The sequence below is a fragment of the Neolamprologus multifasciatus genome, chromosome 14 (genome assembly GCF_963576455.1).
Source record: "Neolamprologus multifasciatus chromosome 14, fNeoMul1.2, whole genome shotgun sequence".
Taxonomy (NCBI): domain Eukaryota; kingdom Metazoa; phylum Chordata; class Actinopteri; order Cichliformes; family Cichlidae; genus Neolamprologus; species Neolamprologus multifasciatus.
This window is the reverse complement of record NC_140452.1, coordinates 15,609,382-15,628,570: the sequence shown is the minus strand read 5'-3', so window position 1 is coordinate 15,628,570 and position 19,189 is coordinate 15,609,382. Positions and strand designations below refer to the sequence as shown.

At 40.2% G+C, this 19,189-nt stretch overlaps 1 protein-coding gene across 3 annotated transcripts in view; it reads right to left on the bottom strand.

Annotated features, from left to right (window-relative positions):
- Positions 1–4,009: 4,009 nt before the first annotated feature.
- The window catches only part of LOC146503764 (glucose-6-phosphate exchanger SLC37A1-like), a 44,902-nt gene continuing 29,722 nt past the window's right edge, over positions 4,010–19,189 (bottom strand). For all 3 annotated transcript variants that reach the window (XM_085130893.1, XM_085130894.1, XM_085130895.1), the window contains 7 exons: positions 9,104–9,189; positions 8,236–8,284; positions 7,372–7,445; positions 7,165–7,243; positions 6,676–6,773; positions 6,221–6,285; positions 4,010–4,595 (listed from right to left, as the gene is read on the bottom strand). In XM_085130893.1, the coding sequence (XP_084987019.1) occupies positions 4,580–4,595; positions 6,221–6,285; positions 6,676–6,773; positions 7,165–7,243; positions 7,372–7,445; positions 8,236–8,284; positions 9,104–9,189 (467 nt within the window). In that variant the 3' untranslated portion in view covers positions 4,010–4,579. The remainder of the gene's footprint in view (positions 4,596–6,220; positions 6,286–6,675; positions 6,774–7,164; positions 7,244–7,371; positions 7,446–8,235; positions 8,285–9,103; positions 9,190–19,189) is intronic.

Sequence of the window (19,189 nt, the reverse complement as noted above, 5' to 3'; positions counted from 1 at the left end):
GCACCAGGGCCACTGCTCCCTGTGAGGCCATATTCACCACACCAGGGGCTGTGCTGCTGGCTGATATCATCCTCATTTCACCAGGGCCTGCGTTGCTGGCTCATGCCATCCACATTACTCCAGGGCCTGTGCTACTGGCCAATACCATCCACATTTCACCAGGGCATTTGCTTCTGTCTGAGGCCATCCACATTACACCAAGGAGTGCGATGCCCGTTGATGCAATTCACATTACACCTGGGCCTGTGGTGCTGACCGATATCATCCTCATTTCACCAGGCCCTGCGTTGCTGGCTCATGCTATCCACATTTCACCAGGGCTTGTGTTGCTAGCTGATGCGATCCACAATACACATACACACTGTGCTACTGGCTGAGGACATTCAGATTACACCAGGGCCTGTGGTGCTGGCCAATAACATCCACATTTCACCAGGGCCACTGTTGTTGGCTCATGCCATCCACATTACACCAGGGAGTGCGATGCCCGTTGATGCAATTCACATTACACCTGGGCCTGTGGTGCTTACCGATATCATGCTCATTTCACCAGGGACAGCGGTGTTAGATGAGGCCATCTACATTACAACAGGGCCCGTGCTACTGGCTGAGGCCAGCTAAATTTCACCAGGGCGTATGTTGCTGGCTAAAGCCAGCCACAATGAACAAGGGCCTCTGCTAGTTGCTGATGCATCCACATTTCACCAGGGCCTGTGCTACTCGTTGATACCATCCACATTTCACCAGGGCTTGTGTTGCTGGTTGATGTGATCCACAATACACAAGGGCCTGTGCTTCCTGTGGTGCTGACCGATATCATGCTCATTTAACCAGGGCCAGTGGTGTTGTTAAGTCCATTCACATTACACCAGTGTGTGTGGTGCGGATCAATACCATCTATATTTCACCAGGGCCTGTGCTACTCGTTGATGGCATCCACATTACACCAGGGCATGTGGTGCTGTCCGAAACCATCCACAATACACAAGGGCCTGTGATACTGGCTGATGCCATCCACATTACACCAGTGCCAGTGTTGTTGTTGGCTGAGGCCATCCACATTACACCAGGGACAGTGCTTCCTGTGAGGCCATCTTCACCCCACCAGGGCCTCTGCTGCCCGTTGATGCCATCCACATTTCACCAGTGCCAGTGTTGTTGGCTGAGGCCATCCACATTACACCAGGCCCTGTGCTGCTTGACAATACCATCCATATTTCACCATGTCCTGTGATTCTGCCTAGGCCATCCACATTACACCCGGGCCAGTGGTGTTGGGTGAGGACATTCACATTACACCAGGGCCTGTGGTGCCTGCTTCTACCATCCACATTACACCAGGGCCTGTGGTGCTGACCAATACCATCCATATTTCACCAGGGCCTGTGATGATGGCTGATGACATCCACATTGCAGCAGGGCCAGTGCTCCCTGTGAGGCCATCTTCACCACACCAGTGCCAGTGGTGTTGGCTGTGGCCATCCACATTACACCAGGGCCTGTGATGCTAGCTGATACCATCCACATTACATCAGGGCCAGTGCTACCTCTGAGGCCATGTACCACACCAGTGCCCGTGCTTCTGGATTGGGCCAACTAGATTTCAAAAGGGCCTGTGTTCATGGCTGATGCCATCCACAATACACAAAGGTCTGCGCTTCTGGCTGATGACATCCACATTGCACCAGGGCAACTGCTCCCTGTGAGGCCATATTCACCACACCAGGGCCTGTGCTGCTGGTTGAGGTCATGATTTAAAGTCTCACACACAAGCCGTCGAAAGGGGAGGGGGGCCGGCTGCTTCCAAATAGAGCGTATTTCATTTATAATGTTGTAAATCCCATTATCTAATTATGATTTGAATCCTGGGTGAAATCTCAGAAATGCACCCTAGACAAAGTGAATCTGTGAACTAAGGTGTAGGTATGTTAGATCATGTTGTGGTGATCCTCGAGTTGAGGGATGGGTGTTCATACTGGAGTGCAAAATTAAAACCAATGGAAGATGGACAAGAAAAGTTCAAAGCCATCAGGTGCTCAGTTTAGAAAAAAGAGAAAAGAAAAGGAAGAGAAATGAGCAAAAGATAGAGGTAAGCAGACGTGTCATTGGATAATGGCAGGTCATCCTGAAACAATCAGAATCAGAGCCCGAATAAAAAAAGAGCAATTTTTTGATTGATGTTTTCTTTCCTGTTTTGTGTCCTTTACAATATTATACATTAAAGTATAATATTGTAAAGGAAACAAAACATTAATCAAAATGATAAAATGTCTATTTATTTATTCAAATGGTCTATTGTACAATGTTGGGGGAAGGTTAGAATTGGGAAACCTTGCCTGACAATAAAATAATGGTTTAGCTGAGAGTATTTAGGCCTGATTGTTTGTGCTGTGAGGCTTGAAATGGCCTTAGAGATATGTGGGCAGATAAACGCCTCTTGCTTCCACCATACTGTATTTTAGTCTTCCTCACTGTAAATCCAGTCGCAAAAGGCCGCCCCGTTACAAAGTTTCCTTCATATATTACCAATATTACCACACCAATGTTTGTGTGTACCCATCTTTGTAGTAACCATCAACTTTAAACTTTTAGGCAGAAAAGTGAAATCAAAGCCTGAAAGGTGGACCTAATGGAATAAATGTGTTATTAGCTAATTTCAAAGATCAACATGTAGCTTTGGCTTTTCTCTATTGTTCATGTGCTTCTGTGCAACTTAGAGTCTGTCCCACTGAGTGGGATTCTCCTTGTCAGCTTACCATTTCCACAACACTTGCCACTTCCAGGTGAGTCCACATCATGTACAAATTAAAGTAAAAGCTGGCTTGCAGTAGCATACTACAAAACAGGCATCAGGAAACACAAGGTTCAACCAGTGAAAAAAGCACATGATTTATTTGTTTTCTCTACATAAATCAACTTCAAACCAAGTTCATTTCCATGGAAACTTAAAAAAATTGCCCTGCAAAAACCAAGAAAGGCACACAAGGTCTCAAGTATTAATCTTATCACTGACACATAACATTTACATGTGGTCTTGTTCCAAAGATATTGTCTTAAGAGTACAACCAAGATCCCCTTTAAAATACTGTTACATAAACCTATTTCACATCTTTTAAATACATACAATATATCACTCTTAATGATTAAAACATAAATCTGCAGAAAAATAAATCAATGTTTTAATTCATGATATACAGTTTGTGAATTTTTAATGTGTATAAGATCACGAGAACAAGAATTAAATGTAGTGTTTAGTCCTTCTCAATAAATATTCTTTAAATATTCTTTCCACTGTAAAACAGAAACAGTCTTATTAATCTGACATAAATAATCCCCCCCATCGCCACACAGATACACACACGTGTGTGTGTGTGTGTGTGTGTGTGTATAGAGAGAGAAAGAGAGAGATCAGCTACATTCAAGTTATTACTAAATCACAAACTACCACAGGACAATGGAAAAGGAAACAAAAATGATTTTCAAAATAAATACACATGTAAACGAAACCAATCCCATCATCTCTTTGGTTCAACGAGCTGGTCTTTGTGTTCCTTCTTCTCTTCAACAGATATGATGGAATTAGTTCTGCATCACTTTTTCCAGATGACTGCTATCAGATTAAGTTCATGTTTCAAAAAAGTTAACAGCTCTAGGCACGATATTAAGAAGTGGTTCTGTCCAGGTTTTGGGTAGAGGTATATGAATTTATCCCAGTACAACAATAAAAATAAAAATGTCAGTATGGGCATAGAGTCCTCCTCATAAGCCTCAAACTTTGACAGACAGCTCACATGGCACCAAATAAATGAACTGTATGAAAATTTTGCCAATACAAACACCAACAATATAAAACACTATTCATACAAAAAAGACAGTAAGGACACAAAGACCTAGCAACCTGTGGTGTTTCCAGTTTTAGTGGTTCTAATTGGCAGAACTACAATCGTTAAAGTGCTATTTATCATGAAGTCCTGGGCGAGTACAGTGTTACCTGAGACTCTATCATGTATGTTTTCTGTATATTTGCTACAGAACTACACAGGAAGTAAAGTATGCATGCTTGCTGTTTTTGTAGCAGGTCTGACGTTATTTTAGTCCTGGCAACGACCCCAGCTTTGATGAAGCTCTTAATTCTGTGATTGATAGCTTTAAAAAACAACTATCAAAGCTAGGTACCACTGTAAAAGGCACAAAATTACAAATAGCCCCTTAAATTAATTGGACAGGTAAGGTTGAAAAAGTTCCAACATACAAGTGAGCAGCAAGACATACCAGTCATCAAGTTCAAACTGAATTCAAGGGCTAAGAGGGACATTGGGAAGTTATGCAAGTACAGTAAGTGCACATGAGACTTTTAAACTGTGTGCCGCGCTGCTTGCTCAGCGCAGCAGCTGCAACTTCAGTCATAGGTCTTCATCAGTAAAGCACTGCAGCATGATTGTAGGCGCACACAAGCATATACGCTGGTTTATTAACAATCAGTTTCATCTGTCAGGACAGTCCAGTCACAATCCATATCAGCCTTAAGTGGTTTCATTGCACTCTGCGTGTATGTGTGTACGCAGTGCAATCAAAGTGCTCAGTGTTCCTTCAACCTGTGAACAAGAGACAAACATTAACGCTGTGTTGATAAGTTGAGTCATTAAGCTTTACAGTCAACACCAGTGAACTTCCTGCCCACGAGAGAACATTACAGTTGGTTTGTTTTTAGGAAATAAATCACATGTGAACACATGTTATGTTCACATTCAGTCCCCGAGAACACATAGTCGATCACTGACTGTAGTCGTACAAGGACAAGAATATTCGAGTCATGAACCAAGTTTGGACTGTTTTTTAAGAAACTCAAGTATAAGCTCAACCAAACTCACATACAAAAAATAAGAAAAATAAAGAGAATAAGATCTTTAATGTGTAACATGTCTGGTGCTGGTCTTCCATAAACTTACAAGACCATAGAAGAATTTGGCACAGAGACATCAGCAACATAATTTTAAATTATGTCTGAGTTATTTCAGATGTGCAGTTCTTGTGTAAACCTTCTGAACTACAGCCAGCCCAAACCAACCAAACACTCTGTGTGTTTGGTTGGTTTGGTTGGTTGGTTAGTTTTAAATCTTTTGAAAGCCTGACACTTAGCTTGCATCTTAGCCAGAAAATTCAAAAAAACAGTTTTATTTGCTGTAATCCATCGTCCACCTGGTTCTTACTCAGAGTTTCAAATAATTTTAAAATGATTATTGTGGGTGACTCTAACATGCATGTAGATAATGACAACGACAGCTGAAACGCATCATTTTATCTGTTATTAGACTGAACTCAATCTCATCCCAGCAAACTTTGTGAAACCCAACAGCTGCGTCATTCTCAAAACTTTTGGCCACAACTGTATATTCGGCATGTCTAACTGAAGACATGCTCCTGTTCGGCCTTCAGGTTATTATCTCCCTTTTTTGTTTTCTGCTGCTTTCAATCAGCTCTGTGGCCATTCTGACTGAAAGGAGTTTAGTTCCTGGTTTTATTCTTGCTGTCAAACCATCGTGGACCCTGCGGCCCCATTTAAAAACCAGACAGCCTAAAGCTAAACCTGAGCCTTGGTTTAATGACTCATGCTGTCAGGAGGAAATGTCGCAGAGCACAACGCAGATAGGAAAGATTAAACTACAGGTGTCGTTTTACATTTTAAAAGACTGCCGGCGTCATTATTGCAACACTATCAAAAAGCCAAAAAAGAAATATTTTGCAAATATCATTTCCTCCAAAGGCCATAACTCACATGTGTCATTTAACACTACTGACTCTGTCCTTAATGCTCCACAGAATGTCTGTTTAAGCTTCTCCTGATATATGCAATAATTTCCTGAGCGTTTTTATTAAAAGGCTGCCACCACCAGGGCTATAGATCATAGTGCTTAAGCCTATTTATTTTGGGGGGCAAAGCCAGTGTTCACACTCATCATGTTGTATTTAATCCATATGAGTAGAATTCAATTTTATTATCTGCATGTTTGAAAGTTCTGCATTTCTTTTGATAATATAAACATTGAAGTACTTCTCAGTGTATTATAACTGTTTTGTTATAAAAAAAACAAAACAAAAAAAAAACAGCAGCCCAACATTTGAACATCAAATTAATGCAGATACACAAGAATTACAGTACAGCACCAAAAGCAGCAGTCAGGCTGAGTATAATCATGATCGAGATAACAGGAGGACTTACTCTACAGTGGAGATAGGATGGGATTTAGATGAGGCCAGCTCCTTTGTCACGAGCCGTAGCAAAAGCTGCAAGGTTACACATTAGTATGAGCATCTGTTTGCTCATCTGTGAGCATTTTATTGGGCATCAGAAACAAGGGTAAAAACACAACATTGTCTTATTTTTCTCATCTCTAGCTCCTGAGCTAAATATCTGACTTTTCACTGGTTCACCAGCTGGTCTCTGCATCTGTCTGCTCTTTGCTCCTGAGCAGGTAGTGACTGATGGATTTTCTGAAAACAACTGCTTGTTGTTACAAAAAACCTTTACAGCAGCAGTGACTGAACCAAAGAGCTGGAAAACTATCAGTGTGTTCAAAGAGGCCAGTATTCTGTGCTAATGTGCACATAGGTGCCAATTTTTTGCTTTCGTTTTGTCATTTTGTAATCTTATATGATGCAAGTTAAAGGCCTTACCAACAGAGCAAGAAAGTCAGCAGTCATCAGCATGTAGAAGACCTGATCCCAGCCGCCTGCAGACAGAAGTCCAGCTAACAGCGGGCCAAGTGCTGCGCCTGACATCCCAAACATGAACAAGATTATTCGTGTACATGAATCCTCTCTTCACATTTCTACATGGGATGATTATAAATGAGCAAAAATAACACAAGGCATGCTAACATAATCATCATTAAATGGTAACTAAAGTGATATTTGTATCATTTATTATCATCAAATCCAACAAAGCCAGAGCTTCGTTGTTTAGCCTGAGCCAATGAGCCCTCATTACCCTGAACACGCAATTGTACACAAATTTAAAATCAATTCTTGGCTGAGGATTCATGCACTTGTTAAATGTAATTATTAACAATTATTACTATCATACATATCACTAATAGGACCCTAATAAGACCCCTCATTCTCATCCAAACAAGCCGTAAACATAAGCTGAGCAGCAGTACTGACCTACAGATCCTGTGCCATCAATGATGGCTGTGACTGTAGACAGTGCTCTGGCGTTGCCTTTCAGGCTCTTGTGGGTGCCCTACAGCCAAATAGAAGAAAGGGGGGCAGAGAAAAGACGACAAGGGGAGAATGTGATTTTAAAATGAAATAAATGATGATTTACAAACACAATCAAACTCGAATTACAGTAGTGTTAAACATCCTTACCAAATCAGCAGACACTGCAGTTGTGATGAGCGCATATGGTCCATTCACTAGACCTCCGCACACTAACAGCATCCCTGAAGCACACAGATTAAGGAAGTTTTATCCTGGTTGTAAGGAATGGAAATTCTGCAGCCACTGAAATCTTACTGCTGGAAACAAATGCATGCAGGCTGAGGTGTTTGTGTCCTCCACAAACCTGCCGGTAGTGTCTTACTAGCATGTGCACTTCTCTTCATTAGAATGGGTGTTCATGTAATTACAGTAAACGTGAGCTGATATTGCTCTGAAGGCACTACATTGTATCCCATAATGCCAACTTCCCTTGACCATCAGCAGCTCAGAGGGAATAACCAAGAGTCGTCATTTATGCCACAGTAAACAAGTCACTTGTGTTTATTTAGATTTGATTGGACATTCAATCGCTGACTGATAACCTACTGTAATAAATGCAACCAGCTCATGTGACTAAATTTGTACGGACCTCAGCACCTGGAGACAAAGGGCGAGATAACTCTAGTGCTGATATGAATTTATTTATTGTCCGTCTCGTGAATCAAAGTGGGTGCTGGTTCCACAGAAGGCGGCCAGAAAGCTGCAGGCTCTGCCTCCCATTCTACTTTAAGTAACCTGGGAACCAGGAGTAAGCCTGCAGTATGAGAGGAATTTGATTGGCTTCTGTTTGAACAAACAACACATGACAGGTCTGGACTGCAGGCCGCTTTTGAACCTTTTACTGCAGAGCCATACTACTGAAGCATATGCTAACATGCCTTTATCCTTTCATTTACATGTATTACAATTAAGGAACAGAAAATTGTTCCAGACCTACTGATTAACTATCATTCAGTGGTAGCATGTTCTTACCAATCATTGGCCCCAAACCAAACTCACTGATCATGGAGAAGCCGTAAAGCTGCAGGAAAAGAATAAAACAGGACAGTTAACGCTCACATGTCTAATATCACCTCATACTCTTACATGTAAGCCTTTTACTATAAAAATAGCATGAAATGTGTTGTAATCTTTGCTCCTCAGCAATTATACTCACTGGACACTTTATAGGGGACACTTGTTCAACAAGTTGTTAACGCAAATACACAGCCAATCACATGGCAGTAACTCAATTTAGGGATGTAGACAAGGTCAAGATGCTGATGTTTAAACTGAGCATCAGAAAGGGAAAAGAGGTGATATAAGTGTCTGTGAACATGGCGTGGTTGTTGGCTGGTCGGCGCTGATGATGGCTGATGTCAGATGGGGGTCACTCCTCTCAGCAGTAAACTGAGGCTACATTTACTGTCCAAATTTTGGACAACAAAAAACTGCACAGATTTGGTATTTTGAGACAGTTTCTGTCTGCTAGTTTTTTCACATGTGAAGTGAGTTCACTGTGCTCAAAGGGTCTCTGCAGTCACCAGATCTCCACCTGACAGTGTGCCTTCAGGATGTACTGGAACAGAAAATATACTTTCTAGACAATCAGCCAACAACTGAAGAATGTTTTGAGGACCTATCGATCTATGAAATGAAGAATCGCGGTAGTTCTGAAGGCAAAACGGAGCCAACCTGCACCACCTAATGAAGGGACTGTGTCAAGTGCTGCACAGCAGGGGGAGCCAAAAACCTGGTCTAATCTCCCCTGTGCAGGCTTCATAATCAAAGAGTGTTCTCACAGTCTTGCAGCACACAGTGGAAGATGTTTCCTGACTGTTGCAGTACAGTGAACACTTACTGTAGGAGCAGCTAGCAGTAACATGACTGCACAGGTGGTGGCTCGCTTCCCCAATTTATCAGAGATCACGCCTGCTAAGACGCCCTCTATACGACAGAAAGACACATTCAGTCGTTAATCATCATAATACTTCATGGTAATCATATTGTACATTGCTTCATAAACCCTGACAGCTGGTCTCTATCGGGGTTAATTATCACAAACCTAAAACCACAGACATGCAAAACATGCACGAAGCTTCCAGGTCTGAAAAGTGAAGCTGAATAGATTTTAAACCTGCATTCTGTCTGAAGGCCAGCAGGGAGAGACTCTTTCTGTGTATGCACAGTGTGCATGTCTATGGGAAAATGTCCCTCTGTTCTTTTGCTCTGTAAACTGCATGGCTTAATTTTCTAGATCACAAATCTGAATATTAGTAGAACCTGGGACCATTTCGTGGCCTTTGCGTTTTTTAATTCCACGCCATTTCCACTGTGTTTAATGGAACATAGCCAAATTTTCAAACATGTATTTTTTTTTTCATTTTATTTTAAAATTTCAGTCTGAGTTTCTTAAATGAGCTTAAATGGCTGAGCTAAAGGCATACATCCACTATCGAACCTCGTGGCCGATTTCTGCCCCATTGAAACCCATTATAAATGCTATTTTTCATACCACCATTATTTTTACAACGGTTAATGTGATTGTCTCAGTTATGGTGCCATTTTGGAGTCCGGACCTTAAACCTGTAATTTTTCCATTTGTCCATCAGATGGCGCCATTTTTTCATATTTCAAGCAATGAACGAACTTCAGCCAAAATTAAAGATTTTGAGCGTGTCGTTCTGCAATAAAAGTGTAACTGTGCTTTTTTTTAAAAATATAAAGGCCTTTATGTCTAAAAAAAAAAGAAAAAAAGACACAAACACACTTTTTCTTTCAAAAGTATTTTCTCTCAGACGGCCACACTGCAATATAAACAAATTAAATAAAATCAAGGACCAAAACCAAATTTTTTTTTTCTCAAAGATTTATTTATTGCTTTTCCCCAACAACATTTTAACCAACAGGAAGAGAGAGTTCAAATAAAATAAAGGAGAAAATTAATAAAACAAATTTAAAAAATAATTTGAGTGTATAATAGTAATGTATGTACATTATATATGAATAGTGTTAGGGGAACATATAGATATAGTTATTCATACTCTCCCATGTAGATCAGTCAAATATTATTACAGGAAGAAAAAAAAAATATATATATATATATATATATATATATATATACATATATATCTATACACACACATATACACACACACACACATATATACATATATATACATATGCACACATATATATGTACATGTATACAGATAAATAGAACAAAACAAAACAAACCTCCCCCCCCAAAAAAAAAAAAAACAAAAAACAAAAAAAACAAAAAAAAACACACAAACAACAACAACAACAAAAAAACAAACAAAAAAAAAAAAAAAAAAAAACCACAAGGGTTAACAGATAGTGCTCCAGAAAAGTATAAAACAAGTATAACATAGTGAGACATAGGTTTAAGTGCATTATTCCAGGACTTCAGGCTGAAGTTTAGTCCAAGGGTGTCAAATTAATTAGAGAGGCATCTGAACTAACGGTTGCAGTGATAAACTGTGTCCTCTTCAGTTCCAGTCCATTTAATTTCACTTCTCTTCTCCTGTCCTATTGAGCAGTCCAGCACTCGCAGGCCCCCCAGGTTCTCTTTAATAGCTGCAACACTACTTCTCCCATACAGGTTGAATGGATATAGTCATTTCTATTCACTATCGATCGTCTCCTCAACTTTCCAAAAAATAACAAAAAAATTTCCCCACATTTTTTTAAAGGAAGCATGTTTACCCTTTATCATAGACGTAAGTTTCTCCAAAGCAAGGGATTTTGACAGTGTCGATAACCAAGTTCTCAGGTGTGGTCTACTAATGGATCTCCATGATTTGGCTATGCTATATTTCGCCTGTAACAGGCAGAAGATTTGTGGTTTTTTGGTTAACCTTACTCAGCTGGATTTCAGCGGGGAAAATTCCTAAATGCATAGTTTAGGACACAGTTTCAGCTTGACACTTGTAATATGCGCAATTACATCTAAAACTTCTTTCCAAAACTTTTTGGATTTTTGAGCATTCCCATAGGCAATGCATCAGTGTGCCTTTTTCCCCACATTTAACACATATGTCTGGGGTTTTTGGGGTCAAATTTGTTTAATAATGTTGGGGTGATATATGTTCTCATTAACCATTTAGACTGAATTAGTTTAAATTGGGTGTTATATAGATTGTGTTTGGGCTTTCAAGCAGGCTTTTTGCCATTCCTCTGTAGTTATTCTACACTCTAAGTCTTGACACCATGCAAGTCTTTCTTTTTCTGAGGATGTTGAGAGCCGTCTCTGAGGTTGCTGTAAAAACGGGATATTAAACCCTTCTTCAGCTGATGGTTTATTGCTATGTCCTCTAATGAGTTTAGAGTGGGCAATGTTAAGGATTTTTGAGTTTTTGAAATGAAGCTTCTGATTTGAAGAAATTTGAAAAAGTGTTTAGTTGGAATGCCAAATTTCTCTGTCAAGCCATTAAAACATAGTAGGGTGTCCTTGTCAAATAGGTCTGCAACTTTGCACAGGCCTCTGACGGCCCCACATTTTAAAAGCCCAAATCTTTCCAGCCGGTTTAAAGGCCCTATTGCCCCAGATAGGTGAGAATTGGGATAGTGCTGGCGTTTCATCTTTAAACTTGAGTGCGTCGAACCAGACACGGATAGTATTTTTAACAAAGAGGTTTGGTGTATCTTTCATCAGATCTTTATACTTTGTGGAGTACAAGTAAGTGCTGAGCGGTAAGGGGGTAGTGCTTGTCCTTTCTAGATTTACCCAGGGTAAGGTTGTTGTTGAAAACCAGCATGAGGCCGCAGAAAGCTGGGCAGCCCCAGTAGTACCATTTGAGGTTTGGAACACACAGACCTCCCCTGTCATACGGGAGATATAGTAGCGAGAGGCGCAGTCTGGCTCGTCTGTTATTCCAAATGAATTTAATGAATATTGTTTTTGCCTTTGTGAAGAAGTCATCTGGAGGGCTGAGAGGAATGACTTGGAAGAGATATAAAAATTTTGGAAGAACGTTCATCTTGAGAATATTTACACGTCCAATCAAAGAGATTGGCAGCATAGACCATCTATTGATTAAGTCAACAACAGAGTTGATAGTGGGGAGTGTAATTTGCATGTACCAAATCGTTAATTTTTGGTGTGATTTTTATACCTAGATAGGTAAGACTGTCTCTGGCAACTTGAAACATTGTTTGAATAGGTGGTTTAATTCTTTCAGAATGTTTAAAGAAGAGGATGGCCGACTTAGATTCATTAATTTTATAACCGGAGATATTGCCAAAGAGATTAATTGTTTTGAGTAACTGGGGAATTGAGCTCTTTAATTTAGATAGCATTAAGATAATGTCATCCGCGAATAATCCAATTTTGGACTCAATATTATTTGTTCTAATGCCAGAGATATTTTGATTGCTCCTTATCGCAATAGCCAATGGTTCTATTGCTAGGACGAAAAGAAGAGGCGAAAGGGGACAGCCTTGACGTGTACCTCTGCCTAGATAGAATGGTCTAGATATGATATTGTTAGTTCTAACTGAGGCTATAGGTTTATCATATAATATTTTGACCCAGGTCATGAAATAACTGCCAAAGCCAATTGAGACAGTACCTTATAGAGGTAGTTATGTTCGACCCTATCAAAAGCTTTTTCTGCGTCCAAGGAGAGCAGAGCCCATGTTTGGATGTTCTGAATTTGAGTAAAGTACATTCAGTACTCTGCGAATACCATGCTGCGCTTGCCGGCCTTTTACAAAACCATTCTGGTCAGTATCAGCAAGAAGATGAAGGTACCGTTCAAGTCTGTTTGCCAGTACTTTACTTATTATCTTGGCGTCAGAGTTTATTAATGAAATTGGTCTATAAGATTCACATTTTGTTGGTGGTTTCCCAGGCTTAGGGAATACCGTTATGAGAGCATTACGCAAGGAGGGGGGAAGCTCTTTTAAATCATAACTTTCCACTAGCATGTCGTACAGAGGGCGTACTAATTTGTCTTTAAATATTTTGAAAAGGTCTAGTGGGATTCCATCTGGGCCGGGTGTTTTTCCCATTTTTAATTTATCAATTGCAATCGACAGTTCACTCATAGATAACTGAGAGTCTAATTCGCATCGAGCTTCTTCAAAGAGTGAAGGGATGCTTATTGAGTCAAAGAAGGATTCTAGTGATTCTTGAGTCGCATCTCTTATTGAGGTATATAATTGTGAGTAGTAGAGTTCAAAGAGTTCATTTATTCTGTGAGGATCTGTGGTGTTTTCGTCTGCAGTTCTAATTTCATTTATCGTTTGTTCGTTCAGTAGCGTTTTTATGCGCCATGCCAAAAGTTTTCCTGCCTTCTCTCCCTGGTCATAATAGGTCTGTCTCAGTCTAAGTAGTCCTGCTGAGGCTTTCTCAGTAGTTAATTTATCATATTTTGCTCTCAATCTTAAAAGTTTTGTTGTTTTTCTTTAGAGTCATTTAGGTTTATCTCAAGTTCCACTTCTTTTATTGACCTTCGAGGTCCAACATCTCAGTATAATTTTTATTTTGCTTTGTTTTGGTGTAGCTTATCATCTGCCCACGAATAAAACCTTAAAGGCTTCCCATCTTACTGAGGCTGTAGTTTCGGATTTATTAAAGTAGAAATAGTCATCAATATTTTTTGCCTACATATTCCAAGAATTTTGATTATGCACCCAGTGTGGTTTTAAACGCCAAATAGGATTACGTCTAAGAGCTGTTGTGACTGAGAAGTTAAGCGTAGTTAATGAGTGGTCAGATATAAGCACACTTTTATATGAACAGCTGTTAATTCTGGGGATAAGACAGTTTGAAATAAGAAAATAATCTATGCAACTGCGGCTATTATGACTGGCTGAATAGCAGGAGTATTCTCTCCCTGTTGGATTTTTAAATCTCCATATATCTTTAAGATTCAATTCAGACATAAAGTGTTGTATGGCTTGTCTAGATTTTGGATGAGAAGAGTCTGAACCTGATGATCTATCAAGCTCAGGTTCTAGGGTACAGTTAAAGTCCCCCCCAACAATTATCTCACCGTGGAGGGCTGCAATAGAGAGGAATAGATTGTTGTAAAAGGTGAAGTCGTCGATATTGGGCCATATAAATTAACTAAAATTAAGTCTTGGTTCAGCACGGAGCATTGTAGAATGATGAATCTCCCTGCAGGGTCTAAGATGGGTTTTTTTTACAGTTTTTTCTGATTGCTTAAGCACATTTTTTGTAACTATTGGCTATTTTTGCAAAACTCTACACACAAATAAGAAAACCTGTCACCCAATTATCAAAACATTGTAGTTCTCTTGCAAAAGCGAACACAGCTAGATTAACTCTTCACACCTTCGTAAAAATGGTGTTTTCGTATCAAACAGTACACACAAGCCATCATCTACTAAGCACACAATGCGCTAACTGCACACTGATGGTATGAATAAAAAACACATCTGGCTTTTGCTTTCTCTGTGCACAAGGTAGGCTATGTCAGTTAACTTCAAGTACTATTACAGTTTTTTCTGAATGCTTAAACCCTAACTGTGATTCTTATAGCACAATTTCTAAAACTATTAATACTTATAGCAAAACCACTCACTGAGTTTGCAAAACTAAAAGCACAAACACTGCTTTGCACTTAGTTTGCCATTTTGTAACACACACTTTGCAAACCTGTAGCTACAATCCACTGCACAGCACTCTTTTTGCAGAACTGTAAACACAACTCACTGCTTTACACTCAATTTCCAAATGATCAATGCACTCCTAGCAAAACTATACACATTTAAGGCCATTATTTACACTATTTTGCCAACTGTCTGGCACACTGTCACATGTGAAAACTTTTTTAGATAATTAGTTCACTTTGCAGTCAGCCTAAGCACTATAATACAGGTAAGCTCTGTGTGTGGAGTACAATGGAGGGAGCAGGAAGAGTGAGAAGTAGAGGAGGCCGAGGAAGAGGACGTGGAGGTGAAGAAGTAGGAAGAGGACGACAAGGACAAGGAGGAGCAAGATGAGGACGAGGAGGGGGGAGAGGAGGACGAGGAGGGGGGAGAGGAAGGGTAAGAAGAGTAAGAAATAGAATTGCTGATGACATCAGAGCTACAATAGTGGACCATGTAATCAACTGTGGAATGACCCTGAGGGGAGTTGGCCAACGGGTCCAGCCTAACTCAAGCCGCTACACTGTAGCAAGTATCATAAGGATATTTTGAAATGAGAATCGGTTAGTACAGTCACTTTGCACTAAGATTTGTAGCACTGCCATATGCTGATGAGAAACACAACAATACCATAGATGTAAAAATACTGAAATTGTTACTTTACAGAATTGCTAGACAACCAGATGCTGGGGCAGAGGAAGCATGTTCACTGCAGACCAAGAAACCCATATAGTCAATATGGCGATTGCAAATAATCCTATACTTGGTAATAAACACTTGTGTTTGTTTTGATGTGTGTGAATAAACACCAGTACTTGAAGTTTGGATCCCTCTATGCTTACGAATCTATGACAAAAGTATGAGCTCAAACTGACATAGCCTACCTTGTGCACAGAGAAAGCAAAAGCCAGATGTGTTTTGTATTCATACCATCAGTGTGCAGTTGGCGCATTGTGTGCTTAGTAGATGATGGCTTGTGTGTACTGTTTGATACGAAAACACCATTTTTATGAAGGTGTGAAGAGTTAATCTAGCTGTGTTCGCTTTTGCAAGAGAACTACAATGTTTTGATAATTGGGTGACAGGTTTTCTTATTTGTGTGTAGAGTTTTGCAAAAATAGCCAATAGTTACAAAAAATGTGCTTAAGCAATCAGAAAAAACTGTATTCACACACATCAAAACAAACATAAGTGTTTATTTCCAAGTATAGGATTATTTGCAATCGCCATATTGACTATATGGGTTTCTTGTTCTGCAGTGAACATGCTTCCTCTGCCCCCAGCATCTGGTCGTCTAGCAATTCTGTAAAGTAACAATTTCAGTATTTTTACATCTATGGTATTGTTGTGCTACAAATCTTAGTGCAAAGTGACTGTACTAACTGATTCTCATTTCAAAATGTCCTTATGATGCTTGCTACAGAGTAGTGGCTCGAGTTAGGCTGAACCCGTTGGCCAGCTTCCCTCAGGGTCATTCCACGGTTGATTACATGGTCCACTATTGTAGCTCTGATGTCATCAGCAATTCTATTTCTTACTCTTCTTACCCTTCCTCTCCCCCCTCCTCGTCCTCCTCTCCCCCCTTCTCATCCTCCTCTTGCTCCTCCTTGTCCTTGTCGTCCTCTTCATCCTACTTCTTCACCTCCACGTCCTCTTCCTCGGCCTCCTCTACTTCTCACTCTTCCTGCTCCCTCCATTGTACTCCACACACAGAGCTTACCTGTATTATAGTGCTTAGGCTGATTGCAAAGTGAACTAATTATCTAAAAAAGTTTTCACAAGTGAAAGTGTGCCAGACAGTTGGCAAAATAGTGTTAATGATAGCCATACATGTGTATAGTTTTGCTAGGAGTGTGTTGGAAATTTGGTAATTGAGTGTAAGCAGTGAGTTGTGCCTACAGTTTTGCAAAGTGTGTGTTACAAAATTGCAAACTGAGTGCAAAGCAGTGTTTGTGCTTTTAGATTTGCAAACTCAGTGAGTGGTTTTGCTATAAGTATTAATAGTTTTAGGAATTGTGCTATAAGAATCACAGTTAGGGTTTAAGCATTCAGAAAAAACTGTAATACACATGGGCACTGATTTATGAATGAGTGTTGCCACTCCTCTAGCATGCGTTGAGAAGTGGCTAGAGAAAACCTGACCTGGCCATCTCCTCCTTATCCGGGCAATTTCACTCGCAAGTAAGTGTGTTTCTTGAATAAAGACTATCTTTGGGTGATATTGTTTAATTCTATCCATTACTCTTTTCAGTTTAATACATTTCCTAAGGCCTCTTACATTCCAGGAAATTAGTTCAATATTTGAATAACTACTCATACAGTTTGTGCCCTTAGTAACCTAAACCTGACTACATCTCGTCTCTCCTGTCGGAACTCACAAATTATTATTTCAAGAGCACTACACTTTAAAGACAAACTCTTACAAACAAAAAAACAAAAAAACAAAACAACCCAGAGACCTCCCATCGGTGTAGATCTCAAAACCTTCCCCCCCAAAGTCATTACAGCTTGGTTATGCATCAGATCCATGAAAAGGAGCTGATAAAGCGTCCTATTATTGATTCGAAGCTTCAAACTTAGGTCCGACCGTATTAACTAAAGGAGTGGCCACATAATATAAATTGAATGAAAAGATTTAAATATAACATATCTAAGGCCATCTATATCATACCTGTACACCAACAGTCGCTGTAAGTCCGAACTGAAATTGTTCATCAGAATTGCACATTTTAGATATGTTAGATATGTAGATAGTGTTTCGGAGTGGGCGTGAATTTATCCCTCGTTTTGTTGGCGGAGTCTTCGTATGAAATCTTCCACCTCCGTTGGTGTGTGGAAAAGGAGCCTGTTGTCATCGTGGAAAATCCTCATTTTTGCTGGAAAGATCAGTCCGAAATTTATGTGCATTTCACGGAGTTGTTGTTTTACCTGGTTGTATTGTTTCCGTTGTTTCTGGACCTCCGTCGACAGGTCAGGGAAAAACATCACGTGATGTCCGTTGTGTATTATTTTTCCCTTCAGACGTGCCGCTCTCATCACCCTCATCTTGTCTTGATAATTCAAGAACTTCATGATGATCACACGGGGTGGGCCATTTGGGGTATTTCGGCCTTGTAGCCTGTGTGCTCGCTCAATGATAGGTGGGGATTGGAACGCGTCCCGTCCCAAAACGTCAACTAGCCATGTTTGCAAAAATATTGTGATTTCTCCTTGTTCGGTATTCTCGGGTAATCCGACGAGTCTCAGATTGGATCTCCAGCTTCTGTTTTCGAGGTCGTCCACTTTTAGCTGGAGTTCCTGAAGTTTCTTATGAAGGGAAGCCTCTTTACTTGTGAGGGAAGAGACGTCGTCTTCAACTTTGCTAATGCGAGTTTCTGCTGAGGTAAGCCTCTCTGAAAACACTCCAATTGCGTCTTTTATTTCTTGGTTTGATGTTATAACTTCTTGCAGTTGAGCAGTGAAGTGTATTTTCAGCGATTGAATTGCGGCCAAAACACTCACCTTGGTCTGTTGGGCGCTAGCACTAGCTCCTTCCATCTTCTCGGTTTCAAGTTCGTTGCTAGCATTGTTGTCTGATCCATCCTTTCCGGCTGTTTTAGATTTAAACCTATGTTTAGTTGGCATCCTAGCTGTTTAGATCAGGACCAAAGCTTAGGTCGGAGAGGAAGCCACTAAAAGGTTGACTTTTAACAGCTGTTTAGGCGTACTTAAAGGATGTTAAGGTCGGAGCTCGAAGTCTTGCTGCCGTTCAAGTGGACCAAAACCAAATTACTTAATTAAAAAATTAATTTTTTACCTTGAATACAATTTTTAAAACTGCTGCGGTTAAATCACCTATGACCCGGAAGTAGTTACTGACGGGAAGCCATTTGGTGCGTTTGTAAACAAACCCTGGAAGAGACGCATGTGAGATGGACGCGTTTTTTTTTTTTTTTTTATCTCTTCAACGGTCACAAATCGGGTAGTGACACAACTATCTGCAAATTGTGAGCGAAGCGGAGATCCAAGGGAACCGTCACGGTGGAATTTCGAAAAACTTACGGACAATGGCGAGGCTGGCCACCGTTCTCGCGCACAAGTCGCCATTTGGTGACCTGTGCGCACTGAGAACGGTGGCGAAGTCTCGGGAATAAACACCCCGCTCGCAGTCGGGAGTACGAAAAGTGCTGATGTTTTCGTGAAAAGTAAACGTAAGTATTGTTACATTATTATTTTGAAGGTTACAACAGAAAATTATTAATTTTTAAATGTTACGATGGCCGTGACGTCCTGCCTATCTTTTTTCTTTGTTTACTATGCATGTAAA